The 18,995-nt window shown below is 40.1% G+C and overlaps 1 protein-coding gene across 1 annotated transcript in view; it reads right to left on the minus strand.

Moving 5' to 3' along the window:
* The window catches only part of MAPK15 (mitogen-activated protein kinase 15), a 1,649,688-nt gene that overhangs the window by 126,162 nt on the left and 1,504,531 nt on the right, over positions 1–18,995 (minus strand). Inside the window, exon 15 of the mRNA XM_044067386.1 lies at positions 3,730–3,903. Coding sequence (XP_043923321.1) covers positions 3,730–3,903 — 174 coding nt within the window. The remainder of the gene's footprint in view (positions 1–3,729; positions 3,904–18,995) is intronic.

Consider the following 18,995-nt stretch of genomic DNA (forward strand, 5'->3'; position numbering starts at 1 on the left):
AATGTTGAATGCTAAATGGTTGAAACTGAATTGGTTGAACACACTATTTTAAATGATCAAAATGTTGAAGTAAAATTAGTCTAAACGTACAATGCTGAAATTATTGAATTTGCCCATTTCTGCACTGTAGTGCAATCTCGGAGTTGATATATTTAAGTGGGGGGTGGGGGGTGCATATGCCCCCCTGCAAAATAGTAGAATTGATCTCATTGCTTTTTCAATGAAATGATTGTAGACATTTTGATAATTCAATGTTTTGGGTTGAGATCTTATTTTTCAACCAAATGACTATTAGACATTATAACATTCAACATTATGTCGGTAAGCCTATATATATATATATATATATATATATATATATATATATATATATATATATATATATATATAAATATACAAGTATTTGACAAAAAAAACAACAATGGTAACAACTGCTAGCTATCAACCAGTCAGAAGACAGAAAGAAACACACTGAAGGCATGAACGAGGCCAAAGAGAATTTTTTTTCCAGCAAGGGGAGGGAAGAAACTACAAGTTTATAGAGTCCTACACTAACAGTACACGATCACAATACCAAAAAGGAAGAGCCCAAAGGAAATAATGATGCACTTAGCTAAAATGGAGCCTTAGCCAACAAATCACATCCATACCCTATGAGTGGCAAATGTGATCTGAGGTAATATTGGGCACAGGAAGAGATTATGGATAAGGGGAGGAGTCAGAGGTATGGATCCCAGGCTTGGAAAAAGCAACAGAGTCAGATCTGACACCCATCAACTGAGGAGTATATAGAAAAGACAACATCAGATTTGGTAACATCCTCACCTGGGTCATTCCATTAGAAATATCTCTGCAGGCCAACCAGTGATCTAGTCTACTAGACTGTAAAGTACCTGGGTTTGTAAAAATGAACTAGTCCTCCTCTAGATAAAAAAAAAAAAAAAGATGGCAATCTTTTCCTGATACAACTCCCTACTGTATTGGCTTATTATTTTCTGCGATTAAATGTGTCACTCAAAGTTAGGAATAGTTCTATCCTTAACTGAATCAAGCATGGCATTAAAGTCTCTGCTAAATAACACTGTAGATTCAGGGTGTTTCCTTGAGCTTAGGTGAGCAAAAACTTGGGTAAAGGGCATATTTCCTAACCCTAAGAATTGTGCGATCTCACACAGCTGTCGACCATCTGGGACTGCATATGGTTGACTAGACTGTTGACTGTCAGGTGTCCAAGATCGCACAAATCCAGGGGTTGGGAAATTTGCCCTTAGTCCATGTGCAATCTCAGAGTTAGTAGTTATAATTAGAAGGGGGTAAGGGTGGTGCAGGAACTTCTGGTGGACAGCCTGAAGATTTGGAAGAAGAAAAGAGAAGAGAATCCTCAGAAAAAGGTGAACTTATTTGTCTCATATAAAAATCTTTTTCTTCTCTATATGGATCTGGATAAGGAGCTCTTTTCTTCTTCCTCCTGTCCTCTTGAACCTTTGCAGGTACCTGTAAATGTTCACATTTCTGTGTTCTACCTACAGACTGATATTGGTCCAGTGAAACAACTGACATAGACTTCTGCTGTTTCAATGAAATGTAAGGTACTAAACTGAAATATCCCGTTACAAACCTCTTACAGTTAAAAGAAGGATGTAGTAAGGCATGAGCTAGACTAAAGAAAGACACAGAAGACCTAGACTGTGCAACTGCTACAGAATTATTACATTCAGCCTCTGATGGAACTCCTTGATGTGACACAATCTTAGGTGATACCAATGAAGGTACTGCTAAGAGCTTTTCTCTTGACAGCATTCAGGTATAGTGAGGAGAATTATGGCACTAAAGTAAATTACTTAACATTCCTGATTTTGAGAATAAATTGAAATGTAGTACTTTCCTCAAAATTTTAAGTGGAAGAGATGGATATACATTTTTTTATGTTTGCTTTCCTTGACAATTTTACTTTATTAGTTTTCACTACATTATACTTTTTCTCATCTTTGTCATCAGACTCCCTGGAATATGTTTGCCAAAAAGTGAAAGAATTAAAATAAAAAATGTTATGGTAAAAGTTGGAGTACAATTACAACTACAAGGAAATACTTTAATTTTTATGCATGAAGATTTCAGTTGAAAAAGAACACACAATTAGGAGAGCATGAAACACTATCCAGAAAAATAGTTAAACAGTAAAGCAGGATGTGAAGCACTCAAATGAAGAGAAGAACTCAAGAAAGCACTCTGCAATGCTGACATTAAATAAAAGAACCTGACACACCAACCAAGGTTCAAACAAATGATGTGCAAGACCAGTACTGGTCTTCCTATGGAGTGAGACACAGCTGATAGAATTTTTGTACAGGAACAGATTTACAAGGTGGATAGAACCCACATTTGATGACTTACTGTTGAAGTGATTCTCTTTGAAAAAGATGTAATTTCAAGAGGCTGGATATGCACTAGTCAACTAAAGATGAAAACTGGAGGCAATAGACAGGACACCTGCTTTTACTTGTCTTCATGATATTAGAGGTAACATAGCAGTAGGAATATTCCCTTCTAACAGATTACTAGCTACACCCTGTTTGTTCAGCTCTAATACCTGATGTCTGAGATTTGTAGCCCATTATAAAATATACACTCTATAAAACGGGTTCCCATTGTCCACAGTTAAGATGCTAAGCAATTTCTACAACACTGTATTTATTTATTTAGTCAGTTACTTGACATTTGTTAACCTGGTTGTTCTGACTGAGCCAGTGTCCACTTTCAGTACAGACCCGAGGAGAAAAGCTCCAGAGCATTGCAAACATTAATAGAAAACATAGACTGAAACATAAAATTTGAGACAAACTGTGGCATAACTTAGTTGTGTAGGCAAAAAAGATACAAAATAGTGGAAACATTTTAGGAGGCTAAAACAACATCATATCAGAGAAAAAGTAAGTTTACGGGAAGCTAAACAACATCATGTCAGAAAAAAGGAAGTTTACTGGAAACATAAATGGAAACAATTACATATTTATTTACGCAGCTGGATACAACATAGTAGAGCAATCTTGGAAACTCAAGCTACAACATATTTGAGATAAGGGAGTGTACAAGGGAAAAAAAATTAAAATTAGTAAGAATAGTTAATAAGGCAGATATAGAGTATTGTTAAAGATAAGAAGCATATGATGTGGAGTGAGACAGCTTAGGAGCTTGGGGAAGATTTAGTACAGGTGTTAAGGTAACGGGCAGGAAAGAAGGGAAGGAGGCAGGAAAAGGACGGGGTATGTAGTGTTGTGGCAGGAAGAGATCCACAAATTTGAGAGGGTATCTTTTAGTGCTTTTTTGAAACTATTTGTGTGTGTAGTAGCTCTTGCGCTGTAAGGGAGTTTGTTGCAGGATAGAGATACTGAGTATTTATAGGTAAGTTTTCCAATGATTCTTTTGGGCTTCTATATATCCAAGAGATGTTGGTCAAAGCTTTGGAGGGTGCATTTTGGGGTATAGAAAACAGTAACAGCAACTGCCTGGTAATGCACTTACAAACAATTAAGCAAACTAAAGCTGCAATGCACATATTAGTGGAGTTTTGAAATACAGTGGGACAGCAGATGTAGGGAAGTATTCTTAAAACAAATAATAACCACACTGGCTTATCACTGTGTACAATTGTTTAGCAGTATTATCCAAAATTTGCTGTCAGAATGCAATATTGTCTCTAAAAATAATGTTAAAAAGGAATGCACTCACTAATCTAGCAGAGGTTGCAGAGACACCAGCAGCAACATCAGTATGATCTTTCCTTGTGAGATGGCTGTGTGGAGCAGCTGCACGATATTGCTGTGTAAGAGAGAAAGACCTTGCTCTCATAACAGGGGCAGACTTGCCACGCTGATCTACTTCTTTTGATCCCTGATGGCCTTGCTAAACAAAACAAAAACAATAATAATCATAATATTAGCAATAATAATAACTGTAGTACTGCTAATAATAATAGTAATAAGAACAACTTGTTTCTCATTTATTTAATTTACTATCTTACCAGGCAGATGTACTAAAACCAAAGGTGGCATTTTATGAATCGCCGTTAATAAAAAGTACGGAATGTGTTTTGTTTAAATTCCCAAATCAATCAACATACATGTGGAAATGCAAAAACAAATTACTGAAGCTTGGAAGAACAGCTCTACTTTAAATGCTGGAATGAGGAACTGGTACAACGCAATGCATAGTGTAATGTAATGCAGTATAATGTATGCATGTGTGTGAAACACCTGCAGTATTCATAAAGTCACAAAAATGAATGGTTGCATGCCAACAGCTATAAACATATCTTAGTCCAGCATATTAACAGGTCAAAGCAAAATCCAGTCATATGATATATTCACTAAAATATTAGATGTTTAAATAACACTGTCACTGCTGCTGGACTGTAATAATTATTTTTTTTTGCTTAGGAGTCTCCTAAGCAAAAATCTCAAAAAAGCATCTCCTTCTCCAACTCCAACTGGTATCAAGGGATTTCAATATGAATAGCACAATTTTGCTCGCTATTCAATTTCTACAAACCTCACCCCCAGTTTCTGCTAATTCTAAGAGGAAAAGGTCCCCTCTTCATTTGAGGAAGTGCTACTTTCAGACTCAGATGAGAAAGGGTTAGATTATAAGTCTAAACTCTCCACTTCAGTCCTGTATGTGTCAGAATCTGAGGGGAAAAAAGCTATTTTGGTTCTCCTGTTGAGGAAATTTTATTTTCTGGCACTATTTACAAAATGGAAGACATGCTTAAATGGGAAGGAAGAGAGATTCTGAAAAGTCAGAAGAGGTATTAGGACATTTTTAATGTACACTCCCACAAACCTCTGGCAATACCTCCAGTTCTTGGGGCTTTAGAGCACACTTTCATTTCTGCATGTTCTTCTCCTAATGCTCAATCTCCTGCACCCAAGAAGTCTGACAGTCCAAAGAAGATGTCAGAGTCACATGAGTACCTTTCCAGAAATCCTCTGGCAGATCATGCTGTCATTTCCAAGGATACGGATGGAGCTTCCAAACCCTCAGCTTCTTCCAACCTCATTCCCAATGAGAAGGATAGCAGAACATTTAACAGGTATGCCAAGAGGATCTATACTTCCTCAACCTTGGTCTTCAGAGCTATAAACTGCCAAGCCCATATGGTCAAATATATCCTTGCTATGTTTTATGATATGCAACAAATAATTTCTTTTTTTAAATAATGCCTTTATTAAATTATCACTTAAGACATAGACAAACATACATTAACAGAAAATAAAACAAATGATATTAACATTTTTCCATTTACATAAATTATACATCACATACCTTTTCTTTGTTTGTAATTATCATCAGTCCAACATTACAAAAATTGCTGAATTACTGCCTTCCCCTAAACCTCACTCTTCTTCCTCCTGAACATTATTCTTCATGCATTGTTCCCATAATTTCCATTTATTTCTATGTAATTTGCTCCACCTCTTTTCTAAATCTCTCTCTTCCAGTTCCTTTACCTATTTTATAATATTCAATACTTCAGGATGCAGTTGGTTTAGACTTCTGTATTTTCTAGTAATTGCATTTTTTGGTAGCCAACAGAATTAAACTTAATAAGGCTTTACTCTGTCTAGGCAATTCAGATCATGTGCCTCAGCTCAAAAAATCATATCCTTAGTTAGCCATTTGTTCACCCAATATTTCTGACAGAGTATTCTGTTGTGATTTTTTTTTAAATCTGCCAATTCATTACACTCCCAAAATATATATTCCAGTAAGAGGTTAGAAAGGATTGGGAAGAGAGATTGGATAAGCAATTCACAAAGAAAAAATGGGGCGATATATGTATGTCTCCCTCATATTGAACAGAGTCTAGAATATTTAGGATCTTTGTTTGGAAATGTTTACATTGGTATTTTTATACCCCAAGTAGACTTCAAATAATTTTTCCTCAGGTAGACAGCAAATGTTAGAGGTGTGATGGGGAAAAAAGCAGTAATTGGGAATATATTTCTTGGAAGTGTAATGAGCTGGCAGACTGACTTTAAAAATTCCCTACAGATTACTCTATCAAAAATACTGGGTGAGCAAATTGATATAACTAAGGAAGTAATATTTTTGAGCTATGATACAGAATCGGAATTGCCCAGACATAGTAAGGCCTTGCTGAGTCTAGTTATGGTGGCTGCCAAAAAGCAATTAATAGAAAATGGAAATCAACGTCTAAACCAACTGTACTAGAAGTAGTGATTATAGTAACAAATAAAACAACTGGAAATGGGATCTTTAGATAAGGGTAGGAGCAAACTACATGGAAAAAAAATGGGAATTGTGGGAACAATACATGCAAGATAACATTTTGCAGGAGGAATGAGATTTAAAAGAAGGCAGGATTTGAATGAGCTATGTAATGTCCGACTGACAGTGACTGGCTAGCTTATAAGTGATGTATAATGTTTGCAACTAAAAATATGCCAATATGGTTTGTTTTTGTTTATATAAATGTACTATTGCGTATATCATTAAGTGATTAAAAGATGTTTCTTGTTTAAAACAAAAAATATATATATATATATATATATATATATATATATATATATATATATATATATAATGTTCCAGGATACCTCTTTCTTCCCTATCACACCTCCAACATTTGCTATTTACCTGAGGAAAAATTCTTTGAAGTCTGCTTGCGGTAAAAAAAAAATACCCATGTAAACACTTTTAAGCACTGATACTAAACTTTCTGGACTTTGTTGCATACTTCATAGATTTAGATTCATAGATTTGTACTAGGCTAATTGCCCTTGTGAGGCATTTTAAGCCTAGCCAATTATCCCCTGTGAGATTCAAACCCTGCACCTTGTGTTTGTAAGGCAAACACCTTAACCATTAGGCCACTGGGAGCCATAAACATGTCCCGCCCTTGCTCTCTTGTAAACAGCTTTTCCAGTCTCTCCTTACAATCTTTTCTAACCTCTTCTGAATGATTCTTATAGCTATCATGCAATATTTTATATGCCCTACTAATTATCCCTTTTTATCAACTTCTGTTTTAGATTCAACTAAAATCTCCATAAGAGCAGATCTTCCACTTACAATTCCCCTAGCCCTCTCTTTTTGCCTATACTCTAATGTCAATACCTGGTAGGTACGGCAGTCTATATCCTGTAGTCCAAACCTCTTCTTGGCCTTATCCCACTCTATTCCCTTTCCTATTTGTATTTGCTCCCAAAACCTTGGTTCCTTTGCCATTTTTCTCCAGTAAATTCTAGCCCCCTCTTGCCTATTTTCTGTACCTCTACTTGCAGTCATCTCTACTGGCAAAAATTTATTTCTTCATGTTCATATTGGCTTAGTTCTTAGACTACTTTCTTCTGCTTTATGAATAAACTATTCTGTATGGTTGTTTTTATTCTCTTTAAGGATCTGCATTGAAAATCCCTCTCTCTCTCTCTGTCTCTCTCTTTATTTCTTGAACTTTCTCCCCTGCTTCATTATCCCTTTATTTTGAATTATAACTTTATGCTTGTTCATAGGTTCATAGCTAAGGACTAGGCTAACTGCCCTGAAGGACCATTTTATGCTTAGCCAATAAACTGAAATCAGAATCAAACCCTGCACCTTGTATTTATGAAGTGAAGACCTTGTCCATTATGCCAAACCTACCCTTGTGTGTACACCTCTCAACTGTCCAGATTTTTGCAGAATGTCCAGATTTTTGGCTCATATTTTTGGTTTGTTCTTCATAAATTTTGTGGTTTCCTGGCAAATCACTGGGATGCTCTGAGAAGTAAAGTCAGTAAATAATGACATACATTTGAGTTTCTGACTTCTCCTTCAGAAAATGTAAGTAAAAGCAAACACTATTACTCCTGCAACTTTCTAAGTCTATAGAAAAAGAAGTTATGTACTCACCATAACGTTCCATGTGTGTTGTCCATCTCTGCTTCATTTTTACAAGGTTGGGTTCGGATTTGATCCTCGGATCAAACTCAATCTAATACACAAGTTTGAGATCTTCCACTAGCTCGTGGCTAAACCCTATCCCATAATGCACTAGAAGAGTTCCCCAGATCTTGTTTGCAGATATAAATAGAATACTAAATAAGAGTTGCTTAATACCTTATAGAGCAATCAAGAAGGTCAGAGATCGCTAATAGCCAATTGTATCAACTCGGTCTTCTAGGAGCAAAGGGCTCAGGGAAGGAGGGTGGGATGTAAGAATGAAGGAAAGATGGACAACACACATGGAAAGTTATGGTAAGTACATAACTTCTTTATGTGATGTTGTCCTATCTCACCTTCATTCTTACTAGGTTGGGACAGCATCCCTAGCACCATCTTTCTTGGGTGGCTCAAGGGAGAATATTCTTCAGAACTGTGGAACCAAAGGAGGCCCTGTTCCTGGAGGCCAAATCGACTTTGTAATGAGTGCTAAAGGTATGTAGCCTTGCCCATGTTGCTGCAGCACAAATGGTATCAATAGCAGTCTAGGTCAAAAAGCTGAAGAGGTTGCAATGGCTGTTGTAGAATGACCCTTTACTTTATGGGAAAAATCTTTGTTTTGAGATTTGTAAACGAAGGTTATGCAATCTGAGAGCCATTTTGAAAGTGTCACTTTAGAAACTGGAGCACCCATCTTTGAATCTGAAAAGGATACAAATAGTTTGTCAGATTTTCTGAAGTTCTTTGTCCTATCTAAATAGAAGCGTAATTGTCTATGTACATCTAGTTGGTGCAACATTTATTCCGCCTTATTCTCACAGTTAGGGAAAAATACTGGTAGTTCTATGGACCGGTTCAAATTAGATTCTGAACATACTTTGGGTAAAAAGGAAGGGTTTGCTCATAAGGATACTCTGTCTCTGTAGAAAAGCATGTAAGGGGGCTTTATTGACAAGGCTTGCAGCTCTGACACCCTTCTAGCAGAAGTAATAGCTATCAAAAGAATAGTTTTCCAAGTAAAAAATTTGAGATCACAGGATGATGCTGGCTCAAAAGGGGGAAAAATCAACCAGGATAAGACAAAATTCAAGTCCTATGGTGCTGGAGGGTCTTTAATAGGTGGTCTTAACAAAAAAGTACCTTGAAGAAAGGCTTTGCATAGTCTGTGTGACATAACATTGAGGCCAGATTCACCTAAATGGAAAATGAATATCACTGCTAACTGAACTCGAATAGTAGCTGCAGCTGCACCTTCATTGTATAGTTTTGCAAGAATTCTAGAATGGAAGCTACTGGGGCAGAAAAGGGATCAATGTGATTATTTGGAGTCCATAAAGAAAATCTTTTCCATTTGTTTCTATATATTTTTCTTGTTGACGTCTTATGAGACAAAATTAGGATATGTTTTACTGAAGGAGAAAGGTTAGGGAGCCTGGCTATGGTTGCAATCAGAGCAGCCAAGCTGTCAACTTGAGGGTATGGAGGGAGGAATGCAGTGTCCCTGATACATGAGTCAGGAGGTCTGGAACTGGGTCCAGAATCCAAGGCTCCTCCTGGGGATGAGGCCACAGGAAGGGGAACCAGATTTGACAAGGCCAGTATTGGGCGATGAGTATCAAGTTCTTTCCCAACTAAATGGCTTTCTGAAGAACTTTGGGTATCAATGGAAAGGGAGGATAGGCATAGAGGAGACCTGAGGGCCAATCGTGGACAAGTGCATCCCTTGGTGACTTCCCTGGAGGGGGCATCAGGGCAAAGAAATTGCTGCATTTGGTGTTCATGGATGTGGCAAAAAGGTCACAGCAAGGCTGGCCTCATTTGTGGAAAATCTTTTCTGCCACTTGGTGTTTTAGGGACCACTCATGAGGCATCAGAATCGCTCTGTCTGCAATCACTTTGGCTTTCCCCGGGATGTGCACTACTATCAGAAAGTGTTGGGAGGAGGTTGCTCAGTGCCGTACTCTCAGGGCCTCCTGACAAAGGGGATAAGATCTGGTTCCTCCTTGTTTGTTTATGTACCATACAACTGACATGTTGTCTGTCTGTACTGCAGTAGACCCCAGTGGAAGAGAGTCCTGGAATGCTTGCAATGCAAAGCACTGCTCTCACCTCTAGGACATTGATGTGCAAATAGGTCTTGTGATCCTGCTAAGTGCCTTGGATTGTCTTTCCCATATAATGCCCCTCCACCCTATCTGGGACGCATCCGTGGTCACTGTGGCTAATGGTTGGGGAAGTGCAAAGGGTCGACCTAACGTCACATGAGTGGAGTATTGCCAGCAACGAAGATCGATTTTGCAAGATTCTGTTAGCAATATCTTGTGGAACATGGGCAGTTCTTGCATCGACCACTGAGTGAAAAGTAGCCACTGGAGAATTCTCATGTGCAGATGTGCTAAGGAATCAAGGTTATTGCTGCTGCCATGGTCCCTAAGAGTCTTCGAACTATCTTTGCTTGTACTTTTTTCTTGGAATGGAGATTCAAGACCTGACGCTGAAGAACTCAAACTCTTTCTGGAGGAAGTTTGGCCATCATTTTTGTTGTATCTAGTTCTGCTCCTATAAAAACAATACACTGAGACTGCAGTAAGGCAGATTTTTCATAGTTTATTGTGATTCCTAGGTTAGAGCAGAGGAGCAAGGTGATGTCTCTCACTTTTGTTAGTAGATGCTGGGTGGTGGTGTCATCTAAGTAGGAAAACACTCAGAATCCTAGGCGTCTCAAGTGAGCCACGACTACTGCCAAACACTTGGTGAACACTCTGGGGGCTTTAGTGAGGCCAAAGGGCAGAGCTCGAAACTGGTAGTGGCTGGTTCCCAGCCAAAAGTGCAGGTGGCTCCTGGGTCCCCTGTTCATTTATATGTGGTAGTACGCATCCTGGAGGTCTGTCAAGCACATCCAATCGTCTTGTCCCAGAAATGAAAGTATTGACTGCATTGTCAGCATCTGGAACTTGGACTTTCTTACAGATTTGTTTAGGTTGCTGCGATCCAGAATTGGTCTCCAGTCCCCTGTTTTCTTTGGAACTAAAAAGAATCTTGTATACATTCCGGATCCTATTTTGTCTGTGGGGATTGTTTGGATGACTCTTTTTTCTGGCAACTTTTGAATTTCTACAGTTGCCTGCTCCCTTTGACTGGGTTGAACATCTGGGATTTTTTTTATGTTTGGGAGGGAAAAGGAAAAAGGGTATGGAGTAACCTCTGGATATGATGCTTTGTACCCACTTGTCTTTTGTTACTGTCAGCTAAGCTTTTGGGTACAAAGATAAGCAGCCCCTGAATGCCTTCAGAGATGGACAGGTGGGCCTCCCTTCAGGATCACTGAAAAGGCTTACCAAAGAAGGATTCCCAGTCACCCTGATTCTGTGGACCCCCTCTGCCGTGTGGTCAGCATCTTCCATTACCACTTCCCCCTCTGCCCCTGGGGGAAGAATCACCATGTGTGCCCTGGAAAGCCCTATGGGATTTTCAAAACCACATTTTCCCACTACCTTTCTAACCTTTGGGGTAAGGTCTGGTAGGTAGGGAAAAATGGACTTCTGTGGCAGAGATAGTCTTTCCTTTTTATTCACACCTGGTTAGTGTGTCCTTGACTTTAGGCCCGAACAGGGATAAGCCATCAAACGGGGCATTCACAAAGGAATATGTAAAGGGCTCTGCAAAGTCACACAAGCGGATGCAGGAATGTCTCCTTAGGGAAATCCCTGAACCTGCTGTTCTGCTCGCTCCAACTTCTGCATAAGAAATCAGTTTCATGGAGGGGTTGACTAAGGAATTTAAGGTAGAGAGCTGAGAGGAAACTTTCTCTGACACCCCTTCAGCTACTGAACCTTAGAGGGTATCCCCTAGCTCTATCAGGAGTTCTCTCTGTAATCTGGTAAAATGAGTCAGGTAATTCAGTGACCTAAGAGCAAATGTCGCTGAAGAAAAAAATGCGCTTTCCATATCTGTCAATCATGCAAGATTCCTCGTTCGGTGGATGAACAGAAGAAGATGCCTCTAAGAGTTCCTTCTTGGTGGCTACTGTCACCACCATAGCATCTACTGGGACTCCCTTAGTTAGAAAATTTTTGTCCAAAGGAGAGGTAATGAACTTATTTGGCTTCTGAGGAATCAGTTCCACAGAATCCAAAGACTCCCACACATTTTGATAAACTAAATCCATAAGTTCGTCGAAAGGCAGAGACACCCAAGTGGAGAAAGGGTGAGATCCAAAAGCCTTCAGGTACACAGACTCCTCCGCTGAAGGGTTGGTGGACTTCCAGTCGCCTCTCTGTTTAAGTATTTCCAAGATGTTTCCAAAGGAGACAACATCAGGAAGTGACTGTGGGGACCCCTCAGCTTCATTGAGTTCCGTATTCGAAGTGACAGAGTCCTCTGGGGAGTCCAAATGCTTCCTCTTGAATAACCTCTTCTGAGGGACCTCTTCAGAGGGACACTCTGGAGAGGTATCAGAAGAATGGGTGGGGCACCCAGTGGAGCATCCTGAGGCTTATGATCTCCGCATCCCTGTGGATGCAAGGGTATAGAGGTAGACACTGGTGCCTTTGGGGAAGAATGTCCAGAGATGAGAGTGGGGCTGTCTGTTCAAAAGACCCCCCACCCCTGATCCGAGGAAACCCCCAGCTCTGATGAACCAGAGGGGAATCCCCAGAACCAAGGGGGACAGCTCAGAGGCTGTGGTAGGAGCCGAGATCACCCGAGCCGATGCCCCAAGAGGCAAGTTCGGATCTGCCGACTGTCCGATCCGACTCCCCTCCCTGAACTCAACTGGACAGCATTGGCTGCTAGACTCAAGTTCCGATGGAACCAAGGATTCAGAGCAACTTTCTGATCCAAAGATCCTGTGATAGGTCTTGATTCTGACAGTTCCACGAAGATCAGCTCCAGACATTCCGGCTCCAAGGTCCGTGGTTGGATCAGAGGAGGAATCGATGCAGAAGCAGAGGATTTGGTCAGATCCAAAGCCCTAGGGGTTGGATCCGATAACAGCTTGGCGAGCGTCGGTGTTCTTAACTCATTCACTCCAGTGGAGCTCAGGAAGTTTGCACTGCAACTTCCAATGGGTGGAGCCTAAGCCTTTTGACAGAATCAAATTATGTCCTCACATTTCAAACAAATGTTCACATCTCTGGAACCATATGTGTTATGAAAGAATTCTAAATGGCAAACACTTCAGCACAAACTATTTTTTTTTTTTAGTGGTAGTATTTTTTTAGGGTCTAGATCTTAAACTTCAATTTTATAAGTCATAGTAAATGCAGTAACTATTATGTCTGTAATAGTTTGTAAACAACTGACAATACCTCGGCAACCATTCAAGTTACACACACACTATCAGCAGCATTTTATTCATCTAGCTGAGCGCTTTCATATGAGGCTAAGGAGTTCTGTCTGTGTTACTTGGTTGTTACGATATTTAGAAAAATGTGAAAATTTTTATCCATATAAATTGTCATAAAAACAATTAATATCTATTTACCTGCACTAGACAGAGGTCAAATATTAATGCACTTGAGTTTGCCGTTGTGTAAGCTTTTAGATGAAACCTTTTAAAACCTTGTACATAGCATCGGTTTGGAATTATTGATGCAAATATGAAAAAGCAATATTTAATGCCTGGAGGCGTCAGTAGGAGTTAACTGCAGATGCACCTGGAGGTGTCACTTCAATGTTTACTTTTTCAGTCAGTCATTTATTGATTGATTGATTGACTGATTGATTGCATTTGTTAACCGGGTAGGTCCACTAGGCCAAAGAGTGCCCATTTTCCGTGGAAGCCCAGAGAGAAAAGCTCCACAGAGATAAAACATAGTAACAATACAATGCTTACAATGTGAAAGAAGACAAGATAACAGATATATCAGATAAACTGCTACAGTATAAAAAGCATACAATACATTCAAAGAGATAAAAAAAATATGGAGCAAATATAACAGATTAAACTGTCATAGCTCAGGCAACAGTGCAGTATATTCAATAATGTAATGAGTTAACAGCCTCTGCACCGCCCGATCCACATCATCGTTGGACAGACTCCTGGAAGATTGAGTCGAGGGGGCAGGAGATTTGGAGGGCTGAAGCAATGGTGATCTGACAGTGGGGGATACCAATTCAGGGGACCGGCTCCTTAATTCAAACTCCACCGGTACCGAAACTGATGGAGCCAAAGTAATAGGCCAATCAGATCTGATAGCCTTAGGACAGGAAACTTTGGACACCTTTTTAGAGGGCTCCGATGGAGCATTGGAAGATGCAGACCTCTTCCCCGGCTTATCTGGCTTAGAAGAAGGAGATTGGCCAGATTTAGGAGAACCCGGACCTTCTTGTATTGCTTCGGAGAAGAGGAATTTCAATAGGTCTCTTAGAATCAGCTTGTTCTTTCTCTCCAACAGAGCCCTGTGACTAAAAGAATGACAAATCGAGCAGGACTCTTGGAGATGGACAGCTCCTAAACAGTACACACAAATGGTATGCCTATCAGTAAGGGATATTTTTTTGTCTGCATTCCTCACACTTTTTAAACCCAGAGGGTTTAGAATCCTTGGAAGACATTGTAACGCCAATCAACAACAAGAAAGGAAACAGTTAACAATCTGAATATATATATATATATTTTTTTTAAGAAAAATAACAATAATAAAAACTAACCTAGAAAAGGTCTAATAGAAATGGAAAGGACGGCACAACCCTCTAACTTAAACAGGCTATGCCCACAGGAGAGAGAAAAGGGAAGGGGAAAGCCCTCTAACTTAAACAGGCTAAGGCAGTTCTGTAATTCAAATGAACTAACCTGAAAAAAAAACAATAAAGGGAAAAAGAAAGCCCTCTAACTAAAACAGGCTATTTAAATTTAAAGCCTGGATAGGTGAAAAAGGCCTAACGGAAAAAACGACAGCCAACAGCAGTTTAACCACAGAAAAAGCGTAAACACAACAATTCACTTAAAATGTTATTAGGCAGAAAAAGCACAATAAGAAAAACAATTTCTCCCAAATAAAAAGAAGAAGAAAAGTCTACTTAGCCAAAGCCAATAAGAAGAGCACCCGCTCTTGTTTAGCAGCAAACGAGATCTGGGGAGCTCTTCTAGTGCATGATGGGATAGGGTTTAGCAACAAGCTAGTGGAAGACCTTGAACTTGTGTATAAGGCTGAGTCAGATCCAAGGATTGGATCCGAAACCAACCTAGTAAGAATGAAGGCGAGCTAGGACAACATTGCATGCAATATTTAAAATATGTCCCTATGTTTGGGCCTTTGTCCCCCCCATTATTTTGTTGGGCTTTGTCCAGATTTCTTGTAATAAGAGGTTGAGAGGTATGCTTGTGTGTTTTATATATAAATATATTTATCTACATCTATATTTTATATATATATATATATATATATATATATATATATATATATATATGTGTGTGTGTGTGTGTGTGTGTGTATATATATATATATATATATATATATATATATATATATATATATATATATATATATATATAATTATGAGCTTTAACTGTGTAGCTCTAAAATATCCCTTCAAATCAGGTAATCCTAAACCACCTCATTCTATTGTTCTATTGGGAGGATCAACTTATCCAACTTAACTCTTGCCCTTTTCCCCTCCTAGATAAATTCCTTTAACTCTTTATTGCGTACAACTTCTCCTCTGGTTGATAAAAATATGCCTGACCAGCATATAACGTTAAAGGGACTAAAACATTTTTACTGCTTGTATCTTATTATTCAATGAAACAAATAATTTCTAACCTGCCTGCTTTGAATTCAAAATCTTCACTAACTTACATGCTCTCAAATCATCACAAAACATACCATAAAATGTTCTATGTTGCAGCTGTTTCAATTTCTATAGCTGCAGTCATGGTGCTTGCAATACATAAATATGCTTGGCTTAGGATATAGAGTCTCCCTGAGGATGTTAAGTCCTATATTCTCAATGCCTGCTTAGGGAAAGATATCCTTTTTGGCAGTTTCTCTGCTAAAGTTATAAAAGTGCTTAGATGAGAGGGGCAAATTAATGCAGGACTGTTACTAGTCCTTAAGTGTAGTGGAAGCTATCCTTCCAGTGCTGGGCCCTTCTTCAGGAATTTTTAAAATTGTATTTATTTATTGTTTGTTGACCACATAAGTCTCACTAGGCTAGTGCCCTCTCTTCAGGGAGACTGGAGGTGGTATTTATACTACAATGGGAAATTTGGCCAGGGCATTGGTGAATTTCACCTATACTTTTCAATAGGTACAGGGGAATCTTCTGCATCCACCTGAGCTACTGCCAACTCAAACAGATATGACCTCAGTTTAACATCACATCCAAAAGGATGACACACTCAGGAATGCTGCACCCCCCCCCTCCTTATGTTGCACTGCAGAGTCAGCAATCCATCTACCTGATGTACAGGGAATAGAACCCACAGCCTTCTGCACCAAAGGCAAGTGTGCTACCTGTTGCGTCACTGATACTACTTAAATCTTTTAAACAAGTGCATCAAAAATGGAAATGGCCCCTAGGGGTATTCCCAGACTAAAAAAAACTGCTTGATTATTTAAGTACTCCTTCCCCACCTTCATCAAAATACTAAAAACAGTAAGCAACCTCTTTCTCTAGCTTTTTGGAAACAAAAAATGATTGCTTGGGCAATAGAAATAATCTAATGGGGTTATAAGTGGCAGTGGGTGACCATTCCTTCAAAATCTTGGATACTTTGTCAATAAATAAATAAAACACACTTGTTTCCTCAGATTGTATCAGAAAAGTTAGCACAAGGTGTTACAGGATCATGTATGTGTATGCCCCCGGGGGGGGAGGACACCACCCCCTGAGGAGGTTCCACCTGAAGGTAGTGCGGACCAGTAGTTGAGGAGGCCCCAGGGTGGGTCACACATGTGATGTGGCCTGGTAACATGGCCAGATGATGTTGGAGAGGTGGCTCTGCTGCCAAATATCCCCTAAACATGCTACTGTGTCACTTTTATAGAACATATGTGGGTAGTAATATTCTACATAATCCCTGAACATGTCCAAAAGCATGCATAGATATTCCCAACAACACAGAATGTCAGATGTGCAGCAATCACATAGCAAGCATACCACATGCATATATGGAACCACAGTGGCCCTGATAATGCCATGCAGGTGAATAGTCTGTAACACACCGGCAATGATAGTGTCCACACAGGAAACATGGCCACAGACACATAGGAAAAATTGTGTTACAATACAATGCATATATATCCCACTGTTAGTTAAGGTGTGCCATATCTATTGAGTTGTGTGAATAGTTTGTTGTTGCAAATTTGGGGGGGTGGGACAGAAATGTGTATTAAGAACTACGGTAACCTTGCTGTATGATTTGCTGAGACCTGTTTCCATCTTTACGTCTTTCAGGTAAAATGTCCTTAGGGTGCCTTCCATCATATTCCCCAAAGGAAATGGAGATCATCCTTAGCTACCTCAGCAATCACTATGCGTTACTGTTTGGCAGGCATGCACAAGAGCAGCAGGAGTGGACCGCCCTGTGGGGCAACCTTGTCCACAGAGTCAACGATGTTGGACACTGTAACTGACGTTATGAGCAGGTCCGGCATCATTGCTCTGACCTGCTTCGCAGTGTCCGCAGGCATGCTGCTGCAGTACGGGGGATCACCTCACAGCAGGGGGGGGTCATGCAACCCACCCCCCGGCATGTGTGGAACAACTCCTCAGCAGCCTTGGGGCACCTGCCCATACCAATGTACAAGTGTCAGACAGCATTACGGAGGTGGGTGTTACCCACATACCAGCTGAGGAGCGTGCAGTAAGACCACAGGGAACACCAGTAGACCACATTTGCATATGCATCTGCATCTGTATAGGTGGAGCATCATCATCTTCTTTTAGCTTTTCCCAGTTAGGGGTCACCACAGTGGATCACCTGTTTCCATTTCTTCCTGCCCTCTGAATCTTGCTCTGTCACAGCAAACACCTGCATGTCCTCTCTCACCACATCTACAAACCTTACCTTAGGCCTTTATCTTTTCCTCTTACCTGGCAGCTTCATCTTTAGCATCCTATTCCCAATATACCCAGAATCCCTCCTCAGCACATGTCCAAACCAATGCAATTCCACCTCTCTGGCTTTGTCTCCAAACTGTCCAACCTGGGCTGACTGTCTACTATACTTATTCCTAATCCTGTCTACCCTCGTCACACCCAGTGCAAGTCTTAACATCTTTAACTCTGCCACATCCAGCTCTGACTTCTGCCTGTTTGTCAATGCCACTGTCCCCAACCCATAAAACATAGCTGGACTCACTACCCTCTTGTAGACCTTGCCTTTCACTCTTACTGATTCTCGTCTGTCACAAATCACTCCTGACACTCGTCTCCACCCACTCCACCCTGCCTGTACTCTCTTCTTCACCCCTCTACCACACTCGCCATTACTCTGAACTGTTGATCCCAAGTATATGAACCCATCCATCTTTGCCAACTCTACTCCCTGCATCCTCACCATTCCTCTATCCTCCCTCTCATTCACACACATATATGCTGTCATAGTCCAGCTGACCTTCATTCCTCTCCTCTCTAGAGCATATCTCCACCTCTCCAGGGTCTCATCAACCTGTTTTACACTCTCACTACATATCACAATGTCATATGCAAACATCACAGTCCACGGGGACTCCTGTCTGATCTCGGCTGTCAAACTGTCCATCACCACTGCAAATAAGAAAGGGCTCAGAGATGATCCTTGATGTAATCCCACCTCCACCTTAAATGCATCTGTCACTCTCACTGCAGATCTCACTGCTGTCACACTACCCTTGTACATATGCTGTACCACTCTTACATACTTCCCTGCCACTCCCAACTTCCTCAAACAATACCACAACTCCTCTCTAGGCACCCTGTCATATGGTTTCTCTAAGTCCAGAAAGACAAATTGCAACTCCTTCTGACCTTCCCTGTACTTCTACATCAACAGTCTCAGAGCAAACATTGCATCTGTAGTGCTCTTTCTTGGAATGAAACCATACTGCTGATCACTAATAATCACC

Source organism: Protopterus annectens, chromosome 3.part1 (genome assembly GCF_019279795.1).
Source record: "Protopterus annectens isolate FY-2018-M chromosome 3.part1, PAN1.0, whole genome shotgun sequence".
Taxonomy (NCBI): Eukaryota; Metazoa; Chordata; order Ceratodontiformes; family Protopteridae; genus Protopterus; species Protopterus annectens.